This window comes from Macaca thibetana, chromosome 9 (assembly GCF_024542745.1).
Source record: "Macaca thibetana thibetana isolate TM-01 chromosome 9, ASM2454274v1, whole genome shotgun sequence".
In the NCBI taxonomy this organism is placed as follows: domain Eukaryota; kingdom Metazoa; phylum Chordata; class Mammalia; order Primates; family Cercopithecidae; genus Macaca; species Macaca thibetana.
Genome location: NC_065586.1, coordinates 46,227,028 through 46,251,817, shown reverse-complemented (window position 1 = coordinate 46,251,817; position 24,790 = coordinate 46,227,028). Strand labels below are relative to the sequence as shown.

At 41.7% G+C, this 24,790-nt stretch overlaps 1 protein-coding gene across 1 annotated transcript; it reads right to left on the bottom strand.

Annotated features, from left to right (window-relative positions):
* Window positions 1–6,891: 6,891 nt before the first annotated feature.
* On the bottom strand, window positions 6,892–19,156 carry LOC126962617 (ribosome biogenesis protein BMS1 homolog). The gene is given in 11 exon segments (XM_050803878.1): window positions 6,892–8,190; window positions 8,918–9,097; window positions 9,446–9,491; window positions 9,493–9,561; window positions 10,289–10,431; window positions 11,325–11,513; window positions 14,881–14,960; window positions 16,229–16,318; window positions 16,321–16,418; window positions 17,320–17,525; window positions 19,031–19,156. Coding segments are annotated over 10 exon segments (1,263 nt in total). The 5' UTR covers window positions 17,493–17,525; window positions 19,031–19,156; the 3' UTR covers window positions 6,892–7,995.
* Window positions 19,157–24,790: the final 5,634 nt, after the last annotated feature.

Here is a 24,790-nt window from a genome sequence, read left to right as displayed (position 1 = left end):
GGGTCATGATAACCTCCTGGGTTCTCTGGGAGAGGGACATATTCTTCAGGATAACGTTGTAATATTGTGTTAGCTAAAATCATCTATCTAAATGGATAGTTCCTAATGTCTTGTAATAAATCTGGTACTTTTTATTTTTCTTCGCTCTTCGAGTTGATGTGGCCAATTCCTGAGGTTGGGTAATCAGGCCAGTATCAGACTGGTCTTTGCCAGAACTTTTTGCCTAATACATTTCTCTACTGCTTTCTACAGGTCACTGGATGTTAATATGGGTTCTGGAATGCAATTTTTAAAAATGTCTTGTGAATGACTTGCAACATAGTCATTTAATTTTCAAATATAATTTGCAAGTGAAATGTGTAGGACTCTGATAAGGCACAATGACCTAGACCCTGGGTATGATCCCCTCCAAAGAGGCAAATAGTGAATTCAGCAAGCTCACTCATGTCTGCTTACACCAGTCACTTCTGAACTGCTCAATGGCAGGCAGGGGGAATGACCCCTGGTTGGCAGATGCCCACTCACTATGACCCTGGATTGGACATATAGTTACCTTGAGTCCGGCCAGTCCTGTGTTGTTGGACTGTTCCTTGGAGATATACTCATTAGTGACTGTTAAGGTACCTGAGTTATTAGGTGCCTGTAGACTATGCCCAGTGACATGTACATTACGTACAAAAGCTCCTTAGCTGTGCTGACACTGACTGAAGCTGTGAGGTTTCACAATGACACGTCAGACAAATACATATGTTCAGATTTACCATTTATCAAGAGGTCTTCACACTATTAATTATACAATTATCATTCTACACACAGGCATTAATAAAGTGAGTAAAAAACCACAGCCATGGCCCGGGAGACCAATGTACCTCCAGAAGAGTCCAGTGGGTCCGGAAGCCCTTTGGATGCTGGTCAGAGGCTCCTTTTGGGCAGCAGACAGCAGGTCTGGAGAAGTCCTTAGAGTTCTCATGGACAAAGCTTCTGAAGGCATCTTACACAAGACCTTATCTTTGCTGGTTTTATGATCCTCTGCAGATGGCTCTATTCTCATTATCTCAGCCACCTTTCACTTCCTATCAGTTCATTTCAGGTCTCTCATGATCCCAGGCAGCAGTAGTTGTTACCTTATCACTTCAGTTCATTCATATATGTTTATCTCTTTGGGGATGAGGGGACAACTTCACTGTGGACTTATTTCTACTGGAGATGAGTGATCCCATTTTAAGACATCAGGATCACAAATTAATATCACCTATCATCAGGGCAGACAATAGCTACCACCTGGGGCTGAAAGCAGGTAACTGTTTTTATTCCAAAAACATTCTGTCTTGATTATGGCGCCAGTTGCTGCAAGGGACTTCCTTTCCACCACCTGTTTTTCACAAGGTTTGAGTCTGAACTGCTAACATTCTACTGATTTCTGGGTGAAGGGACTGACTGCACCATCCCAGCCTGTCACAGCACTTGCCCCAGTACTTCCACTTTAAGAGTTTTCCACTTTGTCCAGAACTACAGTCCATTAATTCCCTCATTTTCTCTCTTAAGAGAATAAACAGGCTGGGTGCAGTGGCTCACGACTGTAATCCCAGCACTTTGGGAACCCAAGGTGGGCGGATCATTTGAAGTCAGAAATTTGAGACCAGCTTCACCTACATACTGAAACCTCATCTCTACTAAGAAAAAAAAAATTTAAAACACACACACACACACACACACACACACACACACAATTAGCCAAGTGTGGTAGCGGGTACCTGTAATCCCAGCTACTCGGGAGGTTGAGGCAGGAGAATCGCTGGAACCTGAGATGCGGAAGTTGCAGTGAGCCAAGATTGTGCCACAGCACTCCAGCCTGGGTGACAGAGCGACACTCCTTTTCAAAAAAAAAAAAAAAAAGAGAGAGAGAGAGAATAAACAACATATCTCAGGTACACACACATACCCCTCTTACCCCAAATACCAAACACAAAAATCCAATCTGTCTCCTTCTACCTAAGTAATTTTAGATAGTCACTTTCTCATAATTACCTTAAGCTCCCTGACTTGCTGCTTGTCTTTTCTCTGGCAAAATCTCATTCCTGGATGAGCCCCACTTTGTGTTTCCTCAATGGCACCACTCAGCTGAACCAGAAAAAATATCAAAAAGTGGTAAGAGATATCATCATACACTCAAATTACTTACACAAAAAATTTGGCTGTAAATGTTTCCAGAAATCAATAAAAGTTTTGTTTCTCCAATGACATCATTTCTTCAGAAACCCAACATGTATAACCTATCTTTTCTATGTTCTTCTAACGTTTATTCAACTTCTCTCATCTGATATCTTGCCAAATCATTCAAGGAGAAAATATATCCCATTAGGCAAGAACCGACCATATTCCCATCACCTGAGAAAATAATACGCACAGGATGCGCCACCTCACCTTTCTCTGCCTCATTATGTCAGAAAAAGTATCCCTCCTTTTGTCACAAGGCAAATCTGAGATAAAAGATTTAGATGGCCTGTAATTCCAGCATTTGGGGAGACCAATGCAGACAAGATTATTTGAGTCTAAGAGTTTGAAAGAAGCCTAAGCAACTTAGGGAAACTGCATCTCTCAAACAAATACAATTAGTCTAGCATAGTGGTGTGGTGGCACGTGCCTGTAGTCCCAGCTACTCAGGGTGGGGAGCACTGAGGTGGGAGGATCACCTGAGCCTGGAAGGTTGCGGCTGCAGTGAGCCATGATCATGCCACTGCACTCCAGCCAGGGCAACAGATATTTTTAAAAGCATCTTCTCTGTTAAAAATAATCAAATAAACAAGTGGCCCTGAGGCTGAGGTGGCTGCAGTGCACCCAATTCCTCCTTAAACAAACCAAAACTTGACTCAGTGTAAATAAGAAAAGGAAACCTAAGCTTAACCAATCAGAAACCACCAGCTAACATCTAACTAGAGACTTTCCATTGTAATGTTCCAAATGAGGCCACTGCTCCACTTTACTCAATCAAGTATTTTCCTTTTCTTCCACATTCACCATATACAAGTTTTCTCCCACCCTCTCTAAGCCTCTCTGTTGGACCTTTGAGCTGCTTGAAGTCTGCGGTTGGGTAGTATATACATTTCTGAATGCTCAAATGTATTTTCTAATGTTTCAAAGTGTCTAATTGTATCTTTTAACAGCTCTCATGATTACATCATTGTTTCTGGATCCTCAAGTTCTACCTCCTTCATTGGATTGATTCTTCAGTGTGTGAACACATTCTCCTCTACCATCATAAAGACTCTCCAAATATGGGCAGTTTCTTACAAAACTATACATACTCCTATTACATGATCCATCAATTGCACTCCCTAGGTCTTTGCCCAAATGACCCAAATGCTTATGTCCACATGAAAACCTACACACAGATGTTTATAGCAGCTTTTAAAAGAGCTGCCAAAACTTAGGAGGAATCAAGATGTCCTTCCATAGCTTAACTGATAAATACAACTGTGGTATATTTAGAAAATGAAATATTAATCACCTCTGAAAAGAAATGAGCTATTGAGCCATGAGAAGACACTGAGGAATCTTAAGTGCATATTACTAACTGAAAGAAGCCAATCTGGAGAGTTATCTATTCTGTGATTCCAAGAACACAACATTCAGAAAAATGTAAAACTATGGAGACTGAAAAGATGGATGGCTTCCAGTGGTTAGGAAAAGAAAGGATAAATAAACAGAGCATGAGATTATTACAGTAGTGAAAGTATACTGCAGGATATCATAACAGCTATAATGATATATTCATTAAACATTTCATTCTCATTATACATTTCTCCAAACCCTTAGAATGTGAGCCACCAAGAGTATCACTCTGGGTGATGATGATGTGTCAATGTAAGTTCACTGACTATAATAATTATTCTACTCTGCTGTAGGGGGGTGTTCGTGGAGTGACCCGAGCATGTACAGGAACTGAGGGCATATGAGATCTCTGCACTCCGCACTCCATTTTGCTGTACACTCAAAACTACTCTAAAATAATATATCTTTAAGAATCTATATCACATAGCCCTTTTCAAGTATCCAACTGGTCAGAGCCAGTTCTATTAAAGCTCAGAAAACACTGGTTAATAAGCTAGTTCTGACCCAACTGGCAAGAAGAGGCAGGAAAGCCCCAGGCCAGGGGAGTATATTGCACATGCATGCACCAGGAAACTGGAGGAAGCTTGGAGGCCCTTTAGCCTGGTCCTGAGCCTGCTGAAACTGCAGTTACAGGCACAGATGCCTGGGGCACCAATCTGAATCTGCCAACATCTACGGCCACATGAACACAAATGCGCAGAGTCTCCTCTGCAATCAGGAGCTAAGGATGTTAGGCCATGATTGGACTAGGATGGGAGATGAACCGAGAACTACAGATTCTGTAGACTTCTGTTGTCTCTTCCCACCCCCCAGCAACAAGTGATGAACACACACACACACACACACACACACACACACACACACCCCATAGTGACTAACAGGATCTCCCTCCAGGCGACTTGTAGAGAGGGGAGCAGAAAACATCCCAGGGGCCTTTCACAGCTACTTCCTTGAGCCCCCTTTCAGACAGTGCTGTCTAGGCCTGTCTCAGCCCAAGCACCACTACCCTGATATACAGAAGCTGGCATCCTTACCTAAAATTCAACATCAGGAAATGATCTCTTCTACTTAACACTGATGGAAATACCCCCAAGCGACGTCCTCATTGGCAGGGGTGGAGTGGGGGAAGTTTTTTAAAAAGTGAGGCTTCTGCCCACCACCTAGAGAACCTGGACATTTCCATCTACGCTACAAAGTCCAAATCACTGGCCACTGCCCCAGTGATGACAGATTAGAACATCTCGCCAATATATCTGGGTTTCTATTCCATTGAATGAAATGGCTTTTCTATTACAGGGACAGAATAAGGGATCAAAACGGTCTTACAACTGAACTCCAGTGTACAGTCTGCACAGACACTAGGCTTGTGCAAATATGACACAGCGAGGCCCCAGGACCCTTAAGCCAGCTGAATGTAGTGAATTTCAGGAAACAGTGAGATACATTCAGCAAAACAGTGGGCTTCATGCTGAAAGAAATCAATCCAAGAAAACATATCACTCACACATACACACACACACACACACACAGCCAGCCTAGTGGCCAATAGGTCTTCTCACCAAAAACCTGCCATCAGGAGAGCAGAAAGCCTCCCAGGGGTCCATCACTGCACTCTCTGGAGCCCCTTATCAGATGGCCAGCTCTGGGACAGCACTGTTTTATCCTGGTCCAGCCCAAACTGTTGTCTCCCTGTGATATGGGAGCTGGCCACTTCACCAGAACCTCTATGTCAGAAAAATTTCTCCTCCTTTTAAAATAATGAGGGAGAACCTTCACACAGTGTCCTGATTAGGGTGGGTGGAGAGGGGGGTTCCTAGAAAGTCAGGCATGGCAGGGCTGAAGCCCTCTGGGTTAACTGTGGGCTTTTGATATGAAGGGAGGTAAGACTGGACAGGTCTGGGGTTAGAGAGGGGATGGACTAGGGTGGGCTGAAGAACTCCGCTTGGGCACTGCACACCAGGGAAAATGACCATAAAACATCCCATCTTCACTGCTCAGAGGAGGCTAGATCTGTTGTGAGCTAGAAAGCCATGTGGGGGCAGCTGAAGAGTCATCGAGTAGGAGAAACCTGAGAGCCGTGTGTTCCACAGGCCTCTGGTCCTTGTTCAGGCAGCAGGCATTGTGAGATGTGGCTCACACCACCTTGACTGCATGCTGCAGGGAAAGAGACTGAAGCCCAAGAATGTGGTCTTGCTCACCACAGGATGACGGCTCAGTGCAGAGCCGAGCTATGTGTGGCCCAAGAGGCAGAAGATGCAGATGACCCAGGCTGGGCTGGGGGATCCAACTGAACATGCACTTGCTAAGAAGCTGTGGACTACCAAGATGCCTTGGGACCCCAGTCTGGATCTAGAATTGCAGCAAAACAGGCTACTATTAAAAGTTCTTGGGAAGCTAACCCACTTTTGCTATCATCCACAGGCAAACAAACCAACCCCCACCACTTCCCACTCCCTCTGAAAGCCACCTGCCCCTCTGATCGACCATAGCACAATGGTGTCACTCTGTAAGGCACAGGTAGACAGGGCATCCAGCCATGCACACTCCAGGGCCCACACATGTCCACAATACACTGGTTCTTGTTGAGACTCCACTCTTCCAACTACAGACAAAAGCTCCCCACTCTCCTCAGCCACTCCCAACAACTGGAGGCCTGAAAACGTTCATGCACGCCGCTATGGTCTAAGCCACTTGTGGCAGTTTTGATTTTCATTTTCCTGGTAATCAATGATGTTGAGCACCTTTCCATATGCCTTTTCACCAGCTGGATGTCTTCTTTGGCTAAATGTCTATTCAAATCCATTGCCCATTTACAAATCTGCTTTGTGGGGGCTTCTTGATGGTTTTCTCTCTTTTTTTTTTTCCTATTTATTTATACAAGTTCCTTAGGTATTTTGAATATTTGTTAAAACAATTTTCAAATCCACTGCTCAGTTATAAATCTGCTTTGTTGTTGTTGTTGAGACGGAGTTTCGCTCTTGTTGCCAAGGCTGGAGTGTAATGGTGTGATCTCAGCTCACTGCAACCTCCACCTCCCAGGTTCAAGTGATTATTCTGCCTCAGTCTCCTAAGCAGCTGGGATTACAGGCATGTGCCACTATGCCCGGCTAATTTTTGTATTTGTAGTAGAGGCAGGGCTTCTCCATGTTGGTCAGGCTGGTCTCAAACTCCCGGCCTCATGTGATCCATCCGCCTTGGCCTCCCAAAGTGCTGGGATTACAGGTGTGAGCCACTGTGCCCAACCAATCATCCCTTTGTGTGTGTGTGGGTTTTTTTGGCGGGGGGCGGGGGAAGAACAGAGTCTCGCTTGTCACCCAGGATGGAGTGTAGTGGCATGATCTTGGCTCACTGCAGCCTCTGCCTCCCAGGTTCCAGCGATTCTCCTGACTCAGCCTCCTGGGTAGCTAAGATTACAGGCACACACCACACGTCCAGCTAATTTTTGTATTTTTAGTAGAGACAGGGTTTCACCATGTTGGCCAGACTGGTGTCAAACTCCTGACCTCAGGTGATCCACCCACTTCGGCCTCCCAGTGTGTTGGGATTACAGGCGGGAGCCACCACTCCCTTTTTGTGTTTTAACATCAGTCAACACTCATATTTTAAAATAATAATAATGAATGGCGGTACCTTAAAACAAGGGAATTATACATCCTCCTCTTGTCCTCATCCTAGTGCAGACATTTTGTCTATAAAATGTTATTCACAGATGAATTCATGAGAAAATTACTGTGAATTTTAAATCCACATACAAGTGTATGCTCATTCATGAATATTTTAATAAAATAAAACTAATAGCGATAAAGAATTCCAGGGTTGAAACAGTTTCAGGAAAAATAAGATGGCAGTATGAAGTAAAATAGCAAAAACAGTTTTTTTTAAATGGGTATATTTGTGTCTATAACTTTTTAAAAATTATAGCATTAGACAACATATATATATACACATACATAAAGCAATGGAAGTGGCATTGTTTGTGTACTAGTCTAGAATATATATATATGTATAATGTGGTCAGCAAAATAATGGCCCCCCCAAAGATGTCCACAGATTCCTAGAACCTTACATGAAAACGGTACATCATACATGTGATTAAGGTAAAGACCTTGACATGAGGAGACTACCCTGGTGCTATGGAAGGAATGCTGTGTTCCGTCAATGTTCCTGTGTTAAAATCCTAACACAAGAAAGCAACCTATGGAAGATGGCGTGGTATTTGAGGAATACTTGGGGTCTGCTGAAAAATGCATCTTGTATTTTATTTCAAGAAAAGACTCTCTCCTAATGTCAGGTAAGTGAAGAGCCCTCAGAGACACACGTACACACAAAGAAAAATGAAACAAAATAGAATGAATCCCACCAAAATGTGTTATGATGGCAGAATTACAAGTGATATGATCTTCTGTAATACATATTTTCATTAAAAATAGAAAAAAAAAAAAAAGCAGACTTCCCCTTGATTATAGCCTCTGACCCAAGTGGCTTGGAATCAGAAAACAGCGTCACCCGACTTGAAGCCATTTTGGCATCAATGGTGGAGTGGGTGGAGATAAGACTCTGGACCAGCTCATGGGTGGGCTCCACCTCGTCCTGTCAAGACCACCAAGAAATGGCAGGTGAGGAAAGCACAAAGATCTTGGAGAGACACTGGTTTCACTCAGTTCTCAAAATTATCTTAGACACATTTCCCAAGAACCTTTTTAATGCCACAAAAACCAGAGAAGAAAATCCTTACAACAAAGCTTGAAATGGATCCCCATATCCATTAAACTTTTCCAAAGCTCAGTGAGTATATAACCTGATAACCAAAACACCTAGCTAGAAAAATCTTAGTTCCAGTGTTATGACAACTCTAGCTTTTCTAACATTTTAAAATAACCCTGATTTTAACCCAACAAAATTCCACTTCAGAACTAAGAAATAAATATTGGAAATCTGCTTTAAAATGAAGAACGAGGAGACCACTGTGAATGAGAAAAAGAAAAAGACCAACGAGAGCTGGCAAGCACACTGGTTTTGTAGAAACGGAAATAAGCCATGCAGGTGCCACACTGGCAGCAGGGCCCGCGCCGGGGCCACGAATCGAGGCATGGAGGACAGGACGCTTTTGTTTGGTATAATAAAAAAAGGTATTCTTTTTATTCTACATATTTACAGTATGCATTTGGGCCTTTATTATAAGTACAAGAGAAAAATCTTCAATAAATAAAAGCTGAGTACATTACTTTTTTTGATTAAAAAATAGACTTGGAAAGAATAATGAGAGTTCAGAGCAATGACCCCCATCTCACCGATGCCTGAAAACCGTGGCTGCACCAAGGTCAACATAGACAGCGTCTTTGTCATACAGCACTTGCCCAACTCCAGAAAGAGGCGCATAAACCAGCTGCTCCTTCTTATTTAAACAGTGCTTCTTTTGTTGTTCAGGAAGAGCACAAGGGTCTGGAAGGAAATTGACATCACTCATGGCAAAATCTTCCACCCCCTAGAAGACAGGACCCAAAAAGCCAGCTTCAGCTGACAGGAAGTCAGTAAGTATCTACTGTTGACTTGGGGGTTAACAACGATCCACAGTCCAAGGGCTGAACCCATGACCCTAAAGAAGGGCATTGCGCCACACTGGAACAGTGGCCCTCTAGCTACAAGACAAGAGGTCAGAGAAGAGGGGATTCGGTAACACCTTTGTAGGCCTACACACAGCTGCTTTACTTTTAAAACCTCCAGCAAGGCCATCTTCCCTTGTTGGGTCATTTTTCAGTTTTCCTGAGAAATGAAGCCATCCCAAAAATCCTATGTGTAATTCTAGTATGTTCTACAACAAGAGAATACCTGCCATGTGAATTTGGCTTTTATTTTTCAAGTGTGCTCCTCTTAATAACATAAAGTGACACCTGCCGGTATAATTTGATGTTTGTTCGGATATCCTCTGGGTTTGTCAAATCTTCCTTCCTAGAAAAATAAACTCAATCATACAGCAGAAATGAATGGCAAAAGTGCCTCTACCTCCTTTCATGTGTCAATGACTCATCACACTCTTGTCCACCAAGCATGTCATTCAGAATACTAGAAAATGCAGAAACAAGGAAGCACCGTTCACCATCCAGCAGAGGAAAAGGGACAGGCACACAACTGTGTCTCTAGGCTGAAAGTGACATTCATTCCATAAGACACCAGACAGGGAGATGACGTCCACCTGGGGTCAGGGAGGAGTGAAGAACATATTGAGAAAATCCGTTTCTGGAAGAGGGTGAGCCTGTGCTCTGGGATTTTTACTGTGGTTTGGATTCTGGCAGGTGGAGAAAGGGTATTCCAGGCTGAGAAAACCACAGCACAAAGAAGAGCACAAAGGAAGGAAACTGAAGGCACACACGAGGACTCAAGCACCCGGGCACAAAGGCAGCATCACTGAAAACTGAGGCTGAACGTAGGATGGGGCCACATCCTGTAGCCTTAAATGCTTCCAAGTCCTCCCATTTTCCTAAACATCTCATGATTAATTTACTCCCAAAGGCACAGCATCTTTGAGCAATGACATAAGTAGACATTTTCCATCAACTACACTTCTACCCCCACTATTCAAACAGGCACAAAATAAATCCTATCACTGTTCTTTTCCTAGCCTTTTTAACTTTGAAATATATGGCCCGGGAAGAAAAAGTTTACAGTCACTTTTTACCTGTCTGCCAGGATATAAGGGTGAGAAGTTTGCCATGTGAGAGGCCTAAACTTCATAACTGTAATAAAACGGCCCAGATTGTGGATTTCGTGGTTTTGATATTCTCCATGCGGCATTCCAGAAAGGCAGAACAGTTTGGCACCCTAAACATTAAAGGAAAATTAAAAATTAAATTTCAATTAAGTTCTTGTCAAAACTGCAACAAAATAAAAGCTCTAAACAAGAAGCAATCCTAAGAAGGGAGACTTCCAGCAAAGCCACTGTCCTGAGGCTTCCAGAGCCTTGCTGGCTTCTTTCAGAACTTATTAGAACCCCACAGAGGCAGACTGCTCTGCAGCCGAGCAGGGGCATCCATCTAAGTATGGTGAGGAGAGGGAGGTGAGGCCTCTGAGCACAGAAACGGTTCTGTGGCCGATGGACCAGAGCAGTATGGAAAGGAAGGGGCAGTGCCTGGTCTTGCAACTGGGAGAAACTTCTGATGTACTCTATTAAGTCCCCACCCCCAAACACCCAGACACTGCCTGGTGCAGCAGGTACAGAGACAAATGAGATACACCAAGAGGCCCAGAAAAAGCGCTCTCTTGAGGGAAACCTTCCAGAGACCGGGAACACAAACACAATGGGAATTCAGGAGGCAAATCCTAGAGAGACGTTTAGTGATAGCTCTTCAGTCTTTTTTGTCTGTTTGTTTCTTTGTTTGAGACGGAGTCTCACTCTGTCACCCAGGCTGGAGTGCACCAGTGCAATCTCAGCTCACTGCACCCTCTGCCTCCCGGCTTTGAGCAGTTCTCATATCTCAGCCTCCCGAGTAGCTGGGATTACAGGTGTGTGCCACCACACCTGACTAATTTTTGCATGTTAGGAGAGACGGGGTTTGGCCATATTGCCCTGAGCTCAAAACTCCTGGCCTCAAGTGATCCGCCCAAGTCTGCCTCCCAAAGTGCTGGGATTACAGGCTTGAGCCACTGTGCCTGCCTCTTCAGTCTATTTTAAAAGGATTATACTGTTAGTTTCTAACAATTATTTCTCTTCCTACCCGGGAAACTTCTGTCCAGAAGCTGTGTTTTAATTGCTTCTTTGTCTTCTTCAGTTTCTTATTATGCTTGAAGGAGTCGAGGTGGGTGAGAACTCCCATAATTTTAGGAAAGCCATGTACTTGAAAGATGTTTAGAAACTCAAAGGTTTCCATTTCAAACCCAAAGCTGGCATCTATAAGCATCAGTACCTACAAACAGAACACATCATTTCTCAAAGAAACGACCAAAACAGACCACCTACACTAGGGGTTGGCAACTGGCCCACATGCCAAATCCACCCATCACCTGTGTTTGTAACTAAAGTTTTATTGGAACACAGCCACATTAATTCATTTACATATTGTCTATGGCTGCCTGGGCACTACAACTGCAGAGCTAAGTAGCTGCAAAAGACATGATCCACAAAGCCGAAAATATTTAGTATCTGGCCCTCGACAGGAAAGTCCCACTCCAGACTAAATCAAATGACTACACAGGCATCTCCCAGAGAAACCACCACCCTCTGACTTGCTCTAAAAGGCAACCATAAGACAATGCCCACTAGGATATAAACTTTCATTTTAAGAATTCTAATGCGTGAGAAGTAACTCAGAAAAGGCTGAGACTAACCTGGCCCTTACCTAAGAAATCCTAATTTAAAGAAATGAAGTTTTCTGTAACATATTTTTAAGCCAAATAACAGGTCTTTGACATCCAAAGAATGGGAAGAAAGTGATAATCAATGAAATATATTAAATATATACAGAAAACCAATCTCTTCTTTCAATTTCCTCACAGAAAAAAAAAATCTGTTTTTGGCTGGGAAGTATGCAGTGTACACCTCTATCTTGTATGTCAATTTGTATAACTCAATTGCTCAGAAATTTTTTTAAATAGCTACCAGTTTAGAATTAAGTCAAAAAAACAGTAAGATTATCACGAATGGCAGTCTATAAGAAAATATAAGCAGATAAGACCAATTTTTAAAATTTAAGACACTTCAAAGATGCAAAATAATTTCAGAACTGATTGCTGGAAACTTCTGGTTTTAATATTAAAGATGGTTCTGTTCTTATCTTTCCATGGATAACCGAAAATAACACAAAATGGAAACAGAAATGCCCACCTTTGATTAAACTAGGAAACATTCAAAACCCAAAACCACAGGATATACAAAGTTGGGCTTGCAGGAAAGCACAGCTGCCACTGCAGACCGAGGCAGCAAGCAGAGCTCTCCAGCAACACTGGACCAGCTCGAAGAACAGGTGGAAAATCCTCACACCACATCTGATGTCAGAGTGCCAAGGAGCAAGCAGCTGGTTTTAGGGTCAGGAAGAACAGGGACCAAACAGTCCCTCAGCTGCCAATCTTTGTCATCTAAGCCAGTGTTACTCCCCTAATCCACACACACACGTACACACCCAAATCCACGTACTGTGTGTGCCTTTGCCATAGTCAGGAGGCTTTGACAACCCAGAGCAGAGCAATCAACATAAGCTAGGCTAAATAAATTGTGGTGCATCCATAGAATGGAATATTACATTAAAAAGAAGGAGGCAGTACTACAGTACTTACTGACTATGTATCTCCAAGATACATTATATGAAAAAAGCAAAGCATAGAACAGTGTGTAAAATAAGCTACCATTTGTGTTTTTAAAGGGTGGCATGTGTGTTTATATGTATCTGGAAGGATACTGCTCTGCAGGGCCCTGAGAGACCAGCGGTTAGAGCAAGGAAAGAGAAAACGCGCATTGTGTGTACCCTGCACTAGTTAGAGTGCGTTACCAAATGTGTGTGCTCCTTTTGAAAATCTGAAAAAGATTTACATAGGCATCTCTCTCAATGATGGTTAAGAGGCTGGGAAGGGGAGCAGGGAGGGAGGGACAAAGAGGGAAAGGTTAACAGGTACAAAAATACAGTTAGATAGAATAAATTCTAGTGTCCAACAGCACACTAGGGTGACTATAATTTATTATGTAATTCAGAATAACTAAAAGAATGAAATTAAAATGATCCTAACACAAAGAAATGATAAATGTTTGAAGTGACGGATATCCAAATTACCCTGATTTGATCATCACACATTGTATGCTTGTATCAAAATACCACATGTCCCCCATAAATATGTACAACTAGTATGCATCCATAATAACTAAAAATAAAAAAAGTAAAAGCGTCTCTTAATATGTATGTCTTTAAAATTAGAAACTTGCTACATTTTAAATAAAAGGGAAACAGATGACTTCTATGAACTATTTCAATCTTTTCAAGTATACAAGATTTAGTAATCTTTACACAGATTTACATTAATAACACTTATTTTTACTAATAGTAGCATTACATGTTCAAAATTTAAATGTTATTTAGTTTTCTGACATTACAGTGGCGTAACTTTAAAATCTGTATTACTTTTCACTTTATATTTTAGGAGTCTTTCTGGGCCAAAGTATAAAATCTGTAGCTCTAGAAAAAACTAAATAAAAATGAAAAAAACAAGGAATCCATCACCCCATACTTCCTAATCAATATGGCTTATTTTTTTGTTTTTGTTTTTTTGTTTTTTTTTTTGAGACAACATTTCGCTCTTGTTGCCCAGGCTGGAGTGCAATGGCGTGATCTCGGCTCACCACAACCTCCGCCTCCCAGGTTGAAGCGATTCTCCTGCTTCAGCCTCCTAAGTAGCTGGGATTACAGGCATGCGCCACCCCACCCAGCTAATTTTGTATTTTTAGTAGAGACGGGGTTTCTGCATGTTGGTCAGGCTGGTCTTGAACTCCCGACCTCAGGTGATCTGCCCACTTCAGGCTCCTAAAGTGCTGGGATTATAGGTGTGAGCCACTGTGTCTGGCCTTTTTTTTTTTTTTTCCTAACTTGTATTTTATTTTTGTTAATTTAAAAGATAGTTAATAGAATATCAGGAATAGTGAACATTATCATTTCCATAAATGCAAGACCGTATGCATTCTCCACACACTGAGTACTGTCTACATTTTCTATTGATAAATTCTGACCATTTCTTCAGGCAATTCATGTACTTACTTTAGCACTATCATTAAGCATGAAGGTTCCAGTACCATCAAGAACAAGGGGTACATCTTCACACAAGTTACTTAGCTGCTGGGAGGCTCTATTTCATCTTATGTAAACTATAGATAATACCTACTCACCTGAAGGGTGTATCAAGGGTTTACGTAAGGAAAATTTGTAGAAAGCAGTTAGCATAGTGCCAGGAAGGATGCAAGAAGAAATGGTACTTACTGTGATATATTTGTACGTATATATGTATTCATGTTAATGAACTCTTATTAGCTGTGTTCATTAAAGGTTTTCTGCATCCTGTCATTTGCTTTTAGATTTTGGAATACATTTCATTGTGCACATTCCATTTGTATTATCAATATTACAACATTTATTACTATTATTATTATCATCAATTCAGTCACATCTACTGTATCCCTGATGATGACCATGATTCGTTTAGTAATCATAAAACTCTCTTCCCTTGACAGGGTAAATAACCTATCACAACACTGTAAGTCTCCATCAGCACCCCAGGCTGCCCCTGCTGACTTACCACATCTGCTGCTTTAGCCAGATCAACCATCATGTTAATGTCACACCCACATTCAATAATGGTGAGTCTGCGCTTTTTACCTATAAGTGAAAAGATGAAAATTTTACTTTAAAAAGACCCTGAAAAAACTCTAACCATCAACTCTAATTTTCATTTTTGTAACTGCATCCAGTAAAACACCATATACGTTTATAGGAGTATACCAGAAGTTCATCTTTATAGGCAAAAACTGGTAAAATAAAATAAATTCCATCGTGTTTTTCTTGCTGTGTTCTAAATTTAGATAATATCAAAAGTCTACCCAGGTGAATAAAAGTGCTCAAACAGGGAAAATTCTGACTGGACAGGCTCCATGATAAGCATGATCCTGCTGTTCAGCTGCAGGTGTGTTCACCTCTATCAAAACTTCCCGTATTCCCACTATCGCTAAAAACTTCCTCAAACATAATACAACAGAATATTCGTAACGATAATTATGTCTAAATTCAGGTAATAAGAAAACAGTCAAGAAAATATGGGCTGGGCACAGTGGCTCACGCCTGTAGTCCCAGGACCTTGGTAGACCAAGGCAGGTGGATCCGTTGAGCCCAGGAGTTTTGAGATCAGCCTGGGTCACATGGGGGAACCCCATCTCTACAAAAACAAAAAAGAAAGAAAAAAAAAAAAGAAAAATTACCCAAGCATGGTGGCATGCATTACTCAGGAGGCTAAGGTAGGAGGATTGCTTGAGCCTGGGAGGTTGAGGCTGCAGTGAGCTGTAATCACACCACTACATTCCAGATTGTGCCACAGAGTAAGACTCTGTCTCAAAAAAACAGAAGAGAAAATATGGATGCTCCAAAGATAAAGAAAAGCCTCAATCCAACTATATTACTGCAATAACAAGAGATTTCAGAGTGCGCATTGCCATTCCACCACTGGAAGTTTGTTTCACCTTCCCTCAAACTTGGAAACGTCACCATCTCCCAAAGCTGACAAATTCTCATGGGAAAAAGAGAAAAGGCGCACTTCCACCAGCATGTGGTTTCATAAGGGCAAGCATGTGCACCTGGCACATAGGAGATAGATGCTATCTGTTAAATGATGTGTTCACAGTGACCACGCCTGCTAGGCCCTTCCAAGGAACATGCTTGGCAAAGCCATAGAGCAGTCAGGATAAGATACGTATCACATCCTTATCTCTGGGAACTTACCCTTTTCTGAAGTTATAGCTAACTTAGTAAAAGTATAAGAGAGGTAACATGATATAAAATATTTAACATGTTCCACTCAAGAAAACAAGAAACACATGCATGGCCCTCAGATGAAACAGCCACGCCAACTCTGTGTCTGCGGCGGCATCTTCTACCTGACACGATCGTCACAGGGCCTCTGATCTCGGTCAACTTCTGCCGGGTGAAGTTCCGAATGAGGCATTGTATCAAAGTGCGCTTTCCAACTTTGGAGGCCCCGTCACCACTGCTGCTATTGGTAGGGGCTCTAGTGGAGTTCGATCAACCACTGGAATATGACACTTTTCTGTCTTCAAATCCTGACTCCTATTCATTTAAAAAAAAAAAGAAAAAGAAAATTCACTTTCAAAATAGAGTAAAAGGTACCAACCTTATAAGTAGACTTTCTTAGTATACTTACAGATATGAGTACTTCAGTATATTTTATAGAGAGTACAACAAACTATATATACATAAAATTAGCTTGTCAATTATTAACTTGTTAACTTCTGACCCTCATCCAAATAACTGCTGTTCAATAAAGATGTAACAAGACGACTTCAATAGTATAGAGAATTGAAAATTAAACACTCCTTAAATCTGACTGTTTTATGAGTGATTTTAAAAGTTTTTTAAAAACCAAAAGGTAAATACCGAGGCAGTGCATCATAACAGATAAGAGCAGAGGCTCTGGAGTTAAATTTGGCTCTCCTACTTACTGGTTATATGATTGGAGGTAACTTGTTTTCTTGACCTCAGTTTTCTTGTCCATAAAATGAGGGCAGGAATGATCCTACTCTGGTAAGGCTGCTGGAAGCATTTAGTTGAATAGTGTTTAAAGTACACTGCTAAGAATATCACAAGGACTCACTAAATAAAGCTATGTTAGTAATAAATATTGTAATTTTTGTATTTTATATTACAACTTTGTAAAATATATCCAGAGGGAAAAAACACACTTATCACCATAGAAACAGTTTAAAGTTTAGGAAAAACAAATTCTATAAATTCTTGTATCTTGGGCAAGAAACACCAACCAGTGTGCAGATGCTGGAGGCAAGGCAGCTTCTATGGGAAGGCTTCTCATGTTTTGGTAAAAGTCACACAGCACGCATCTCCATGTCCTTTGGAGCTGGACTAGACTTGTGACTCCAAATGTCACCTGTGAGAGGCTCCTACTATTTAAAAAGAATCAATGGAAGAAGCATCAGACTGTAGCTAAACATACCTGTGAAACGATCGAGCCATCCGCACAGCAGACTGAACTGCAAAGGCTTTGAGATTTCTCTTCCCAGCATCTTTGTCTCCTAGCTGGAGATCTTGCAGATGCCGCTTCTTTTTCTTTTCAGCTTTGGGTCCACTGTTTTTCTTCCTGTGTTTCTTCTGGTCCTTAGTCTCCATAGTGGCTATTTACCAATAACAAGTCACTCTAACCTACAAGGAAGAATGCCGGGGTAAGGAGGTGGGAGAAGCATGTTACAATCCAGGCAATACCCAGGGAAAAACATTAAATTTCATGTATTTCTTTATGAAGAGATGATGTATTTGTTCACTGAACAAGGGTAGAAACTGCTTAACCATCCCCAATTTCATTTCTCTCTGTTATGCTATAAATTAGATGAGTTACCTCTGCTAAGGTTACATTTTATGGTTAAGTTACTTTCTATTCATCTTAAGTGTCAACATCAGCACTATCTATTTCTGCAAGAATGGAAATATTCTATATCTGTACTTTTCAGCTATTTAGCCTTTAGCCAAGTGTGGTTACTTAAAATGTATTTAGAGAAACTGAAAAAATGAATTTTTAATTAATTTCATTCTAACTCTAAACAGTCACATGTGGCTACTTACTGGACGGCTCAGACCTAGATATCAACTGGACTAATGAAGTGGTTTCCTAATTTAAACTAAAGATCAAATTTTAACAAAAAATTTAAAACGTTTCTATGAACTTCCAATATGAGCGCAGTATTACTTTTAGTACCTGTCGACTCTTTAAAACTCCTAAATTACAACTCATCTACACACATTTGAAAAACAGCAATATCTGTACATGCAAGATGTGACTGGTTCGAGATGATGCCTGGAGAGCCCATGGACTCACAGAGACCCTTCCAGTAATTTCTGAGGTACTTGAGAATCTGTGGTCAATGAATTGGTAATCACTGAATTAGTGAGTTTTTTAAGGATATGGGGCTGCATAAAATCTGACAGCTTGACTGAAAAAAAGCGGAGCAGGGTGCCATTTCATTCAATTAAGGTCCTGTATTAATTCCGTTTAATAAATGTTTGTGTCTATGATGTGCTAGCCACTGTGCCAGTAAATGCAAATCGCTATGATCTGACTTGCAGAGGAAATTCAAACTAGTGTCTTCCGTGCCATGCAATAAGGGCTACATTGGAAGGCTGCACAGGGTGCTACTGGAGCATAGAGGTGAGTCAGAGGCTTCCCACACACACACACACACACGAGCGGAAACAGAAAGTCTTTATATATCACCATAATGTCAAGGAACACTGGCCGGGAGTTAGGAGAGCTGGGCACTAGGAATGCTTTGAAACTGAGTAGCTGTGTGATTTCTGAGATTATGTTGCTTCTCTACTATATTTTAGTTCCGAACATGTACTAATGTTTCTCTCCCTTTTCTTATTGGTGGGAATAGCACAACTTGGGGTCAACAGATTCGGCTCAGGTCTAAGTCGCCTACAGTCTCCCCGACAGCTTCCCTCCCCGTTCAGGCTCTCTGCAGGGATTCACCCCGTCCTCTCCCAAAGACCCCCAGGCACACCTGGGACAGATGCGAAATATGCTGCTTCTCCGGAGCAAAGATGACCCAGAGGACCGGGGGAGGACCTTCCCACGCGCACGACTCGCGATATTCCCAGTACCCCAGAGCCAAGGACCCCACCGCCGCCTACCCCAGCCCGCGGCACCGAACCTGCTCACAACTGCGACTCGTCAGGTCCCCTTGGGCACCGCGGGCAACGGAAATTCACCGTCGCGCCGACTCCCCTGAGGGGGAAAAAAAAAAAGGCAGAAAAAAGAGACCGGTGCCTGGACGACTTTCCGGGGAAAGCTGGAAGAAAGACTCCCTAACAGCTGGGGTGCAGGCGCCTGCGCAGTGCGTTGCACCGGGTCCGCGTCCCTCCGGATTCCGCCCCAATCCGCCCTCAGAATCCACGGCCTCAACTCCTGCGGTGGCACTCTGGAGCAGCCTACACCGCCCTCCAGGAGTCCTTCCCCAAGGCCAGGGCAGCTGTGCAGCCTGGAGCGGGTTACTTGATGCCGTGCAAAAGCCAGAAGGAGACCATTTGGTCCTGGCAGCCCCGGAGTCACCGTACCCGGGGCGAATGGACTATGGCTGATTGGGAGTCCACTTCCTCCTCTTTAAAGATGACAGATGAGAGAGATCTCGCCTTCTGGGGGTTCCCCAAAGCCCTCTTTTGGCCGGAATCGGTGGCTCATCCCTGTAATCCCAGCCCTTTGGGAGGCCGAGGCGGGAGGATCGCTTGAGCTCAGGAGTTCAAGACCAGCCTGGGCAACATAGGGAGACCCCGTCTCGCGGAAAAAAAAAACAAAACAAAAAAACAAAAAACAGACGGGTATGGTGGCTCACGCCTGTAATCCCAGCACTTTGGGAGTCCAAGGCAGGAGGACTGCTTGAGCCCAGAAGTTCAAGACCAGCCTGGTCAACATAGGGAGGCTATGTCTCTCTCTCAAAAAATAAAAATAAAATAAATAAAAGCCGGCGTCGTGGCGGGCGCTTGTGGTCCCTGTGCTCCCAGCTACTCTGGAGGCTGAGGCGGGTCGATCGCTTGAGACTGGGAGGCGGAGGTTGCAGTGAGCTGAAATGGAGCCACTGCACTCCAGCCTGGGCAACAGAGCAAGACACTGTCTCAAAGAAAAATAAATAAATAAAATAAGGCCCTCTTTTTCCAGGATCAACAGACTCTGAGGGCAGTGACAAACTGACCCAGCCTAAACTGCCTCGCCTTCTCTGCTCCTGGGAAAGGGGCTTTCCCTGAGGGAATGTAGCATCTTGACGTTTTCTTCCTGCACAGCTTTGCCTTCCCAAGGATCCGCATTGCCACCTGAGGAGATGCCTTGGAGCCCATCTAACCCCCAGCCCAGCTACTTGGGACTCCTACAGCGTACATTGTCAGAAGATGCATCTTCCTTTAGTCTTGGAGGGGTTCCTTGCAATATGATCCCACCGGTGCACTCAAGGCTCAATTCTACACCAAAAAACTAGGCCCACTCCTGTCACCGAGACCCCCAGGCTTCAGGTCCTGTCACAGGGACCTTGATTTCGCCCCCAGCAGACCCCAGGTATTCACTCTGCATAGGCTATATACTGGGTGCTAGACTAGGGAGGCTACCCACGTGGCGCATGCTTCCCTTATCCATGAAGAGCTTAGGATGTAACTTCTTCACACTAGGCCTCTTTTTGGAGATGTCAGTATCCGGGTAGATAATCCTTCTAACATCCTTTTGATCTCATGAAGCCCACTCCTGTCCTCTGCCCTACCTCAGCTTCCCCCTCCCTCCATGATCAGACCTTAGACCTTGTCAGGTCCAAGGACTGCAAACCCCACAGTATCCCACTCTGACCACCACCTCCTAGCTATCCAGGTTACTCCCTGTACTGCCCTGAAACAAAACTCCTGCAACCTTACCAGCACCTCCAGTCCAGATCTTACTACCTGTTCACTGTTTCTTCCTCCCTTTATGACTTTTCCCTCTCTAGTGAGCCAGCCTAAACTCCATGGCCAACCATTCTCATTGGTCCCTTGCACATCTCCTCAACTCACCCACCTCCCTGTCACCTCCTATCTGCTTGGTAAGATGCGAGCCCTGGATAAACCCAGCTCTCCATCTATTCCATGCCACAACGATGCAACTAAACATGGCTGGAGGAAAACAGGACCATGCCAGCAGTCCTCACTTTAATCATTCTTTGTCTGGTCTACTCAATCTCCCATTGTTCCAAATGAGTATTTTGCACTTCCTCCTCTCTGTTCAATCCTTCCTACTGCCTCCCCCTTCCTTGCCTCCTGAAAAAGGAAAAGAAAAAAGACCTTTTGAAAAAAGAAGGGATAAATGTCCACAACTCAGTGTGAAGTGTTTAAAAGAGAGCCACACAAGTATGAAGAAAGCCAGAAGTGAGTAACCTGCAGAAAAGTAGATAAAGGTTCTGATCTGGATCCAGATGAGAAGTGGAATGGCAAGTGAAAATCAGGAAATATTTTGAAGAAGATAAATGTTCCTGGATATCTTTGAACACCTGGTAAATTGTTAGGTTCTTATATATAATAAAGCAAGGTTGTAGGTTCCTCTTTTTATTCAGGTATTTGAGGAAAATGTGACTCCAAGGCCTATTGAAATCTGAGACATATGTTCTGGGTACATTACGGAGAAGGTACAGTAGTGTTGAAGAATTTAAAAATATATTTAGGTCTTGTCTTGTAAGTCAGCCCTTCTCCTTACACTAACTATATGATTCCTTCATAGTGGATTATTATTCCATCCAAAATTTCCTATTTCAAAAGCCACATTTGGTTCATGCAAATACGAAAAGATGCCGTAGCAGGAGAAAAAAGTTTGGAGATGATGAAGATGCAAACAGGAGTATTTAGTAATACTTTAGTAAGCTTATACAAATACGCTAAAGTACAGTTTTAATTTGGCTTCTAAGTATACTTTATTCTAGACATTATAAATCACCATCACTTGAAAGAAAAAAAGAGAGCCAGAGATGAATATATACTGTCCAACATAATGTAAAGGCATAGTAGCATCCTTAACATGACATATGCTGTGCTCCTAAATATTAAGGATAAGATGCTAAAGTTTGTCTTTGTCCCCATGTTTTGGGTTCTAAAATCTTAGATGTAGAAAAAAAGAAAAAGAAAGAAAGTAAAAAGAAACCACTCTAAGATGAGGAATTTTATTTTCATAAAACGTCCATATCCACATAATTTGTAGGCAGTCTCCTAAATGGCTTTCAGTGATCCCCTTCTCTTAATATTCATATCCTGTCCTTTCAGCTTGATGGTTGGCTTGACATTAATCACACTTGAGCTTAATCACTTCCAAGTCTAGATGACAAAAGCCTTTGACTTTTTTCTTGCACATTCTTTGTTGCCTTCTTATTTATCAGCCCTGTCGAAGCTGCTTCCATGTTGTGAGATGCTTTATGGATAACATCCACGTGGTAAAATAGTGAAGTAGGCCTCTTGCCAACTGCCAACTAAGAATAGCTATGGAGGAACTGAGTCCCACCAACAGCTACTTGAGTCACTGTAAAAGTGGACTCATCACTGGTTGAACCTTGGGATAACTATAGCCCAATTGACACCTTGATTTTAGCCTTGTGAGATATTCAGACAGAGAATGCAGCCAAGCATTCTCTGAATTTCTGACTCATTGAAACTGTGAGATAATAAACGTTTGCTGCTTTATCCACTAAGATTTTGGATAATTTGTTAAACAAATATATAATGAATACACATACATACACAAACTTGCAAGATAAAATATAACTTTAGAAGAAAAAAGAATAAATCAAGCAAGAACTAGATGCAGCTAACATAAACTAAGCTCAACATATTTCATTACAGCATGTGGAAATTGTAAAATATCTTTTTCTTATATATGTTAAGTACTCAGTAAAAAATTAAAGTATTTCTGAAATCTGTATACTGAAGATGAAAAAGACAAAGAAAACTTAGAGGATGTATGGGAGGTAGTGAAAAGATAATTAAAAGATTCAAAATCAAAATTTATATAACAGAATTTGTATTTTAAGAAAAATTTAAAGAGTTACAAAAAGTATGTCCCCTTCTCTGGCAGTAATTATTACCCTATTTGCTGTAATATAATAAATAAGGTTTTGAGTAACAAATTTATGGCAGATTTAAGCAACAATCCAGGTAAACAGACACCTCTCCTTCAATAAGGGAGCAGGAAATGACAATTACATTATTCAGCAAAAACATTTTATCTTTGTTTACAGACTTTGTGTGTGTGTGTGAATGTTTCTCACAAACAGCAAAGGCCACCAATCTTAACAAAGAATTTATTTGACCATTAGCTATATTTCATGCGTAACCTTTATTTTATAACATGAAATTATATATTGAATTTAGATTTTTACATTTTGTTAATTTCTACTTCACAAGAAAGGGAAAAATAAAAAATCTTCAAAAAGCAATTATAGCTCAACGATTTAAATCAGTTCACCAGGCTATGGTTGTGGCAGATAATAAAAAATTAAATTCTTCTTCCAAAACTAAGTTGATTACTCTGAGTACCTGCCTGTGTTCTTCCAAGATTTTATAAATTACATGTGATTGGAGCTCAGACGAAATTTAGATTGCTTTTTTTCCAACTTTTAAGTTCAGTGGTACATGATTATGATTAAATGATGGCTAAAATGAGGATCTAAATCTATTGTATCATTACAATCAGAAATAAATAACAATAAAGTATTTTATTAACTTATTTCTGAGGTAATAGAAGAGGAATATGTATGACAGGGAAGAATGAATTGATTTGGACTGGTAAGGAAATGTGATTTTAAAAGAAATTTACACACCTAATTAGTATGCAGGAAGGTGTGGAATGCAAAAAAGCCTTGAGATAAAATTAATGACTTAAAAAATTCTGAGAGCCCAAACAGCCATGCACCATTATATTCAAAACTAAAATAAGCACATGCTGAAACATTTCTTATCTTAATGTGAGGAAAAACTTGACGTGCCGGGAATAGTGAGAAATCACATATTTCCTGGAATGTGCCGGGAATAGTGAGAAATCACATATTTCCTGGAATGGCCAGACTGCTTTTTGAGTAAATTGGAGCCACAAAATCAAGGTACATATTCAATCCATGAATGTTATGATTTCTGATTTGCAGCATTTTGAAGTTTTGATATATCAAAGCATTCTGAATAATAAAATCTCACATCTAATGTTGGTAAATATGACTGCAACAAGCTCTAAAATTCTACACTCCTTGCCTTTCTACCTGAACCTTACCCCCCAAAAATAATTTATTCCAGGTATTTCCAGTCAAAATTTTAAAACTGACACTAATTTTGTATAGTTTGGGTCATGTTTATGACATATTAATTAGTCATAGTTGTCAAGAAACAGAATGACCTAGGTAATATGCACAACTCTGAAGCTAGGCTGTCAAGTTTTGAAACCAATGCATTAAGAACAGGTAAGTGGCTGGGCACAGTGGCTTATGCCTGCAATTCCGGCACTGTCAGGGGCCGAGACAGGTGGATCACTTGAGATCAGGAGTTCAAAACCTGCCTGGCCAACATGGGTGAAACCCCGTCTCTAACCAAAATACAAAAATTATCCAGGCATGGTGGTACACTATATGTATCCAGGGTCATAAGGTAAACAAGGTCATAGGCAACTTTTTGACAATTCTCATATTACAGGGACTACAAATAAGATTTTTTTTTTTTTTTTTTTTTTTTTTTTTTTTTTTTTTTTTTTTTTTTTTTTTTTTTTTTTTTGAGACGGAGTCATGCTCTGTCACCCAGGCTGGAGTGCAGTGGCCGGATCTCAGCTCACTGCAAGCTCCGCCTCCCGGGTACACGCCATTCTCCTGCCTCAGCCTCCCAAGTAGCTGGGACTACAGGCGCCCGCCACTTCGCCCGGCTAGTTTTTTGTATTTTTT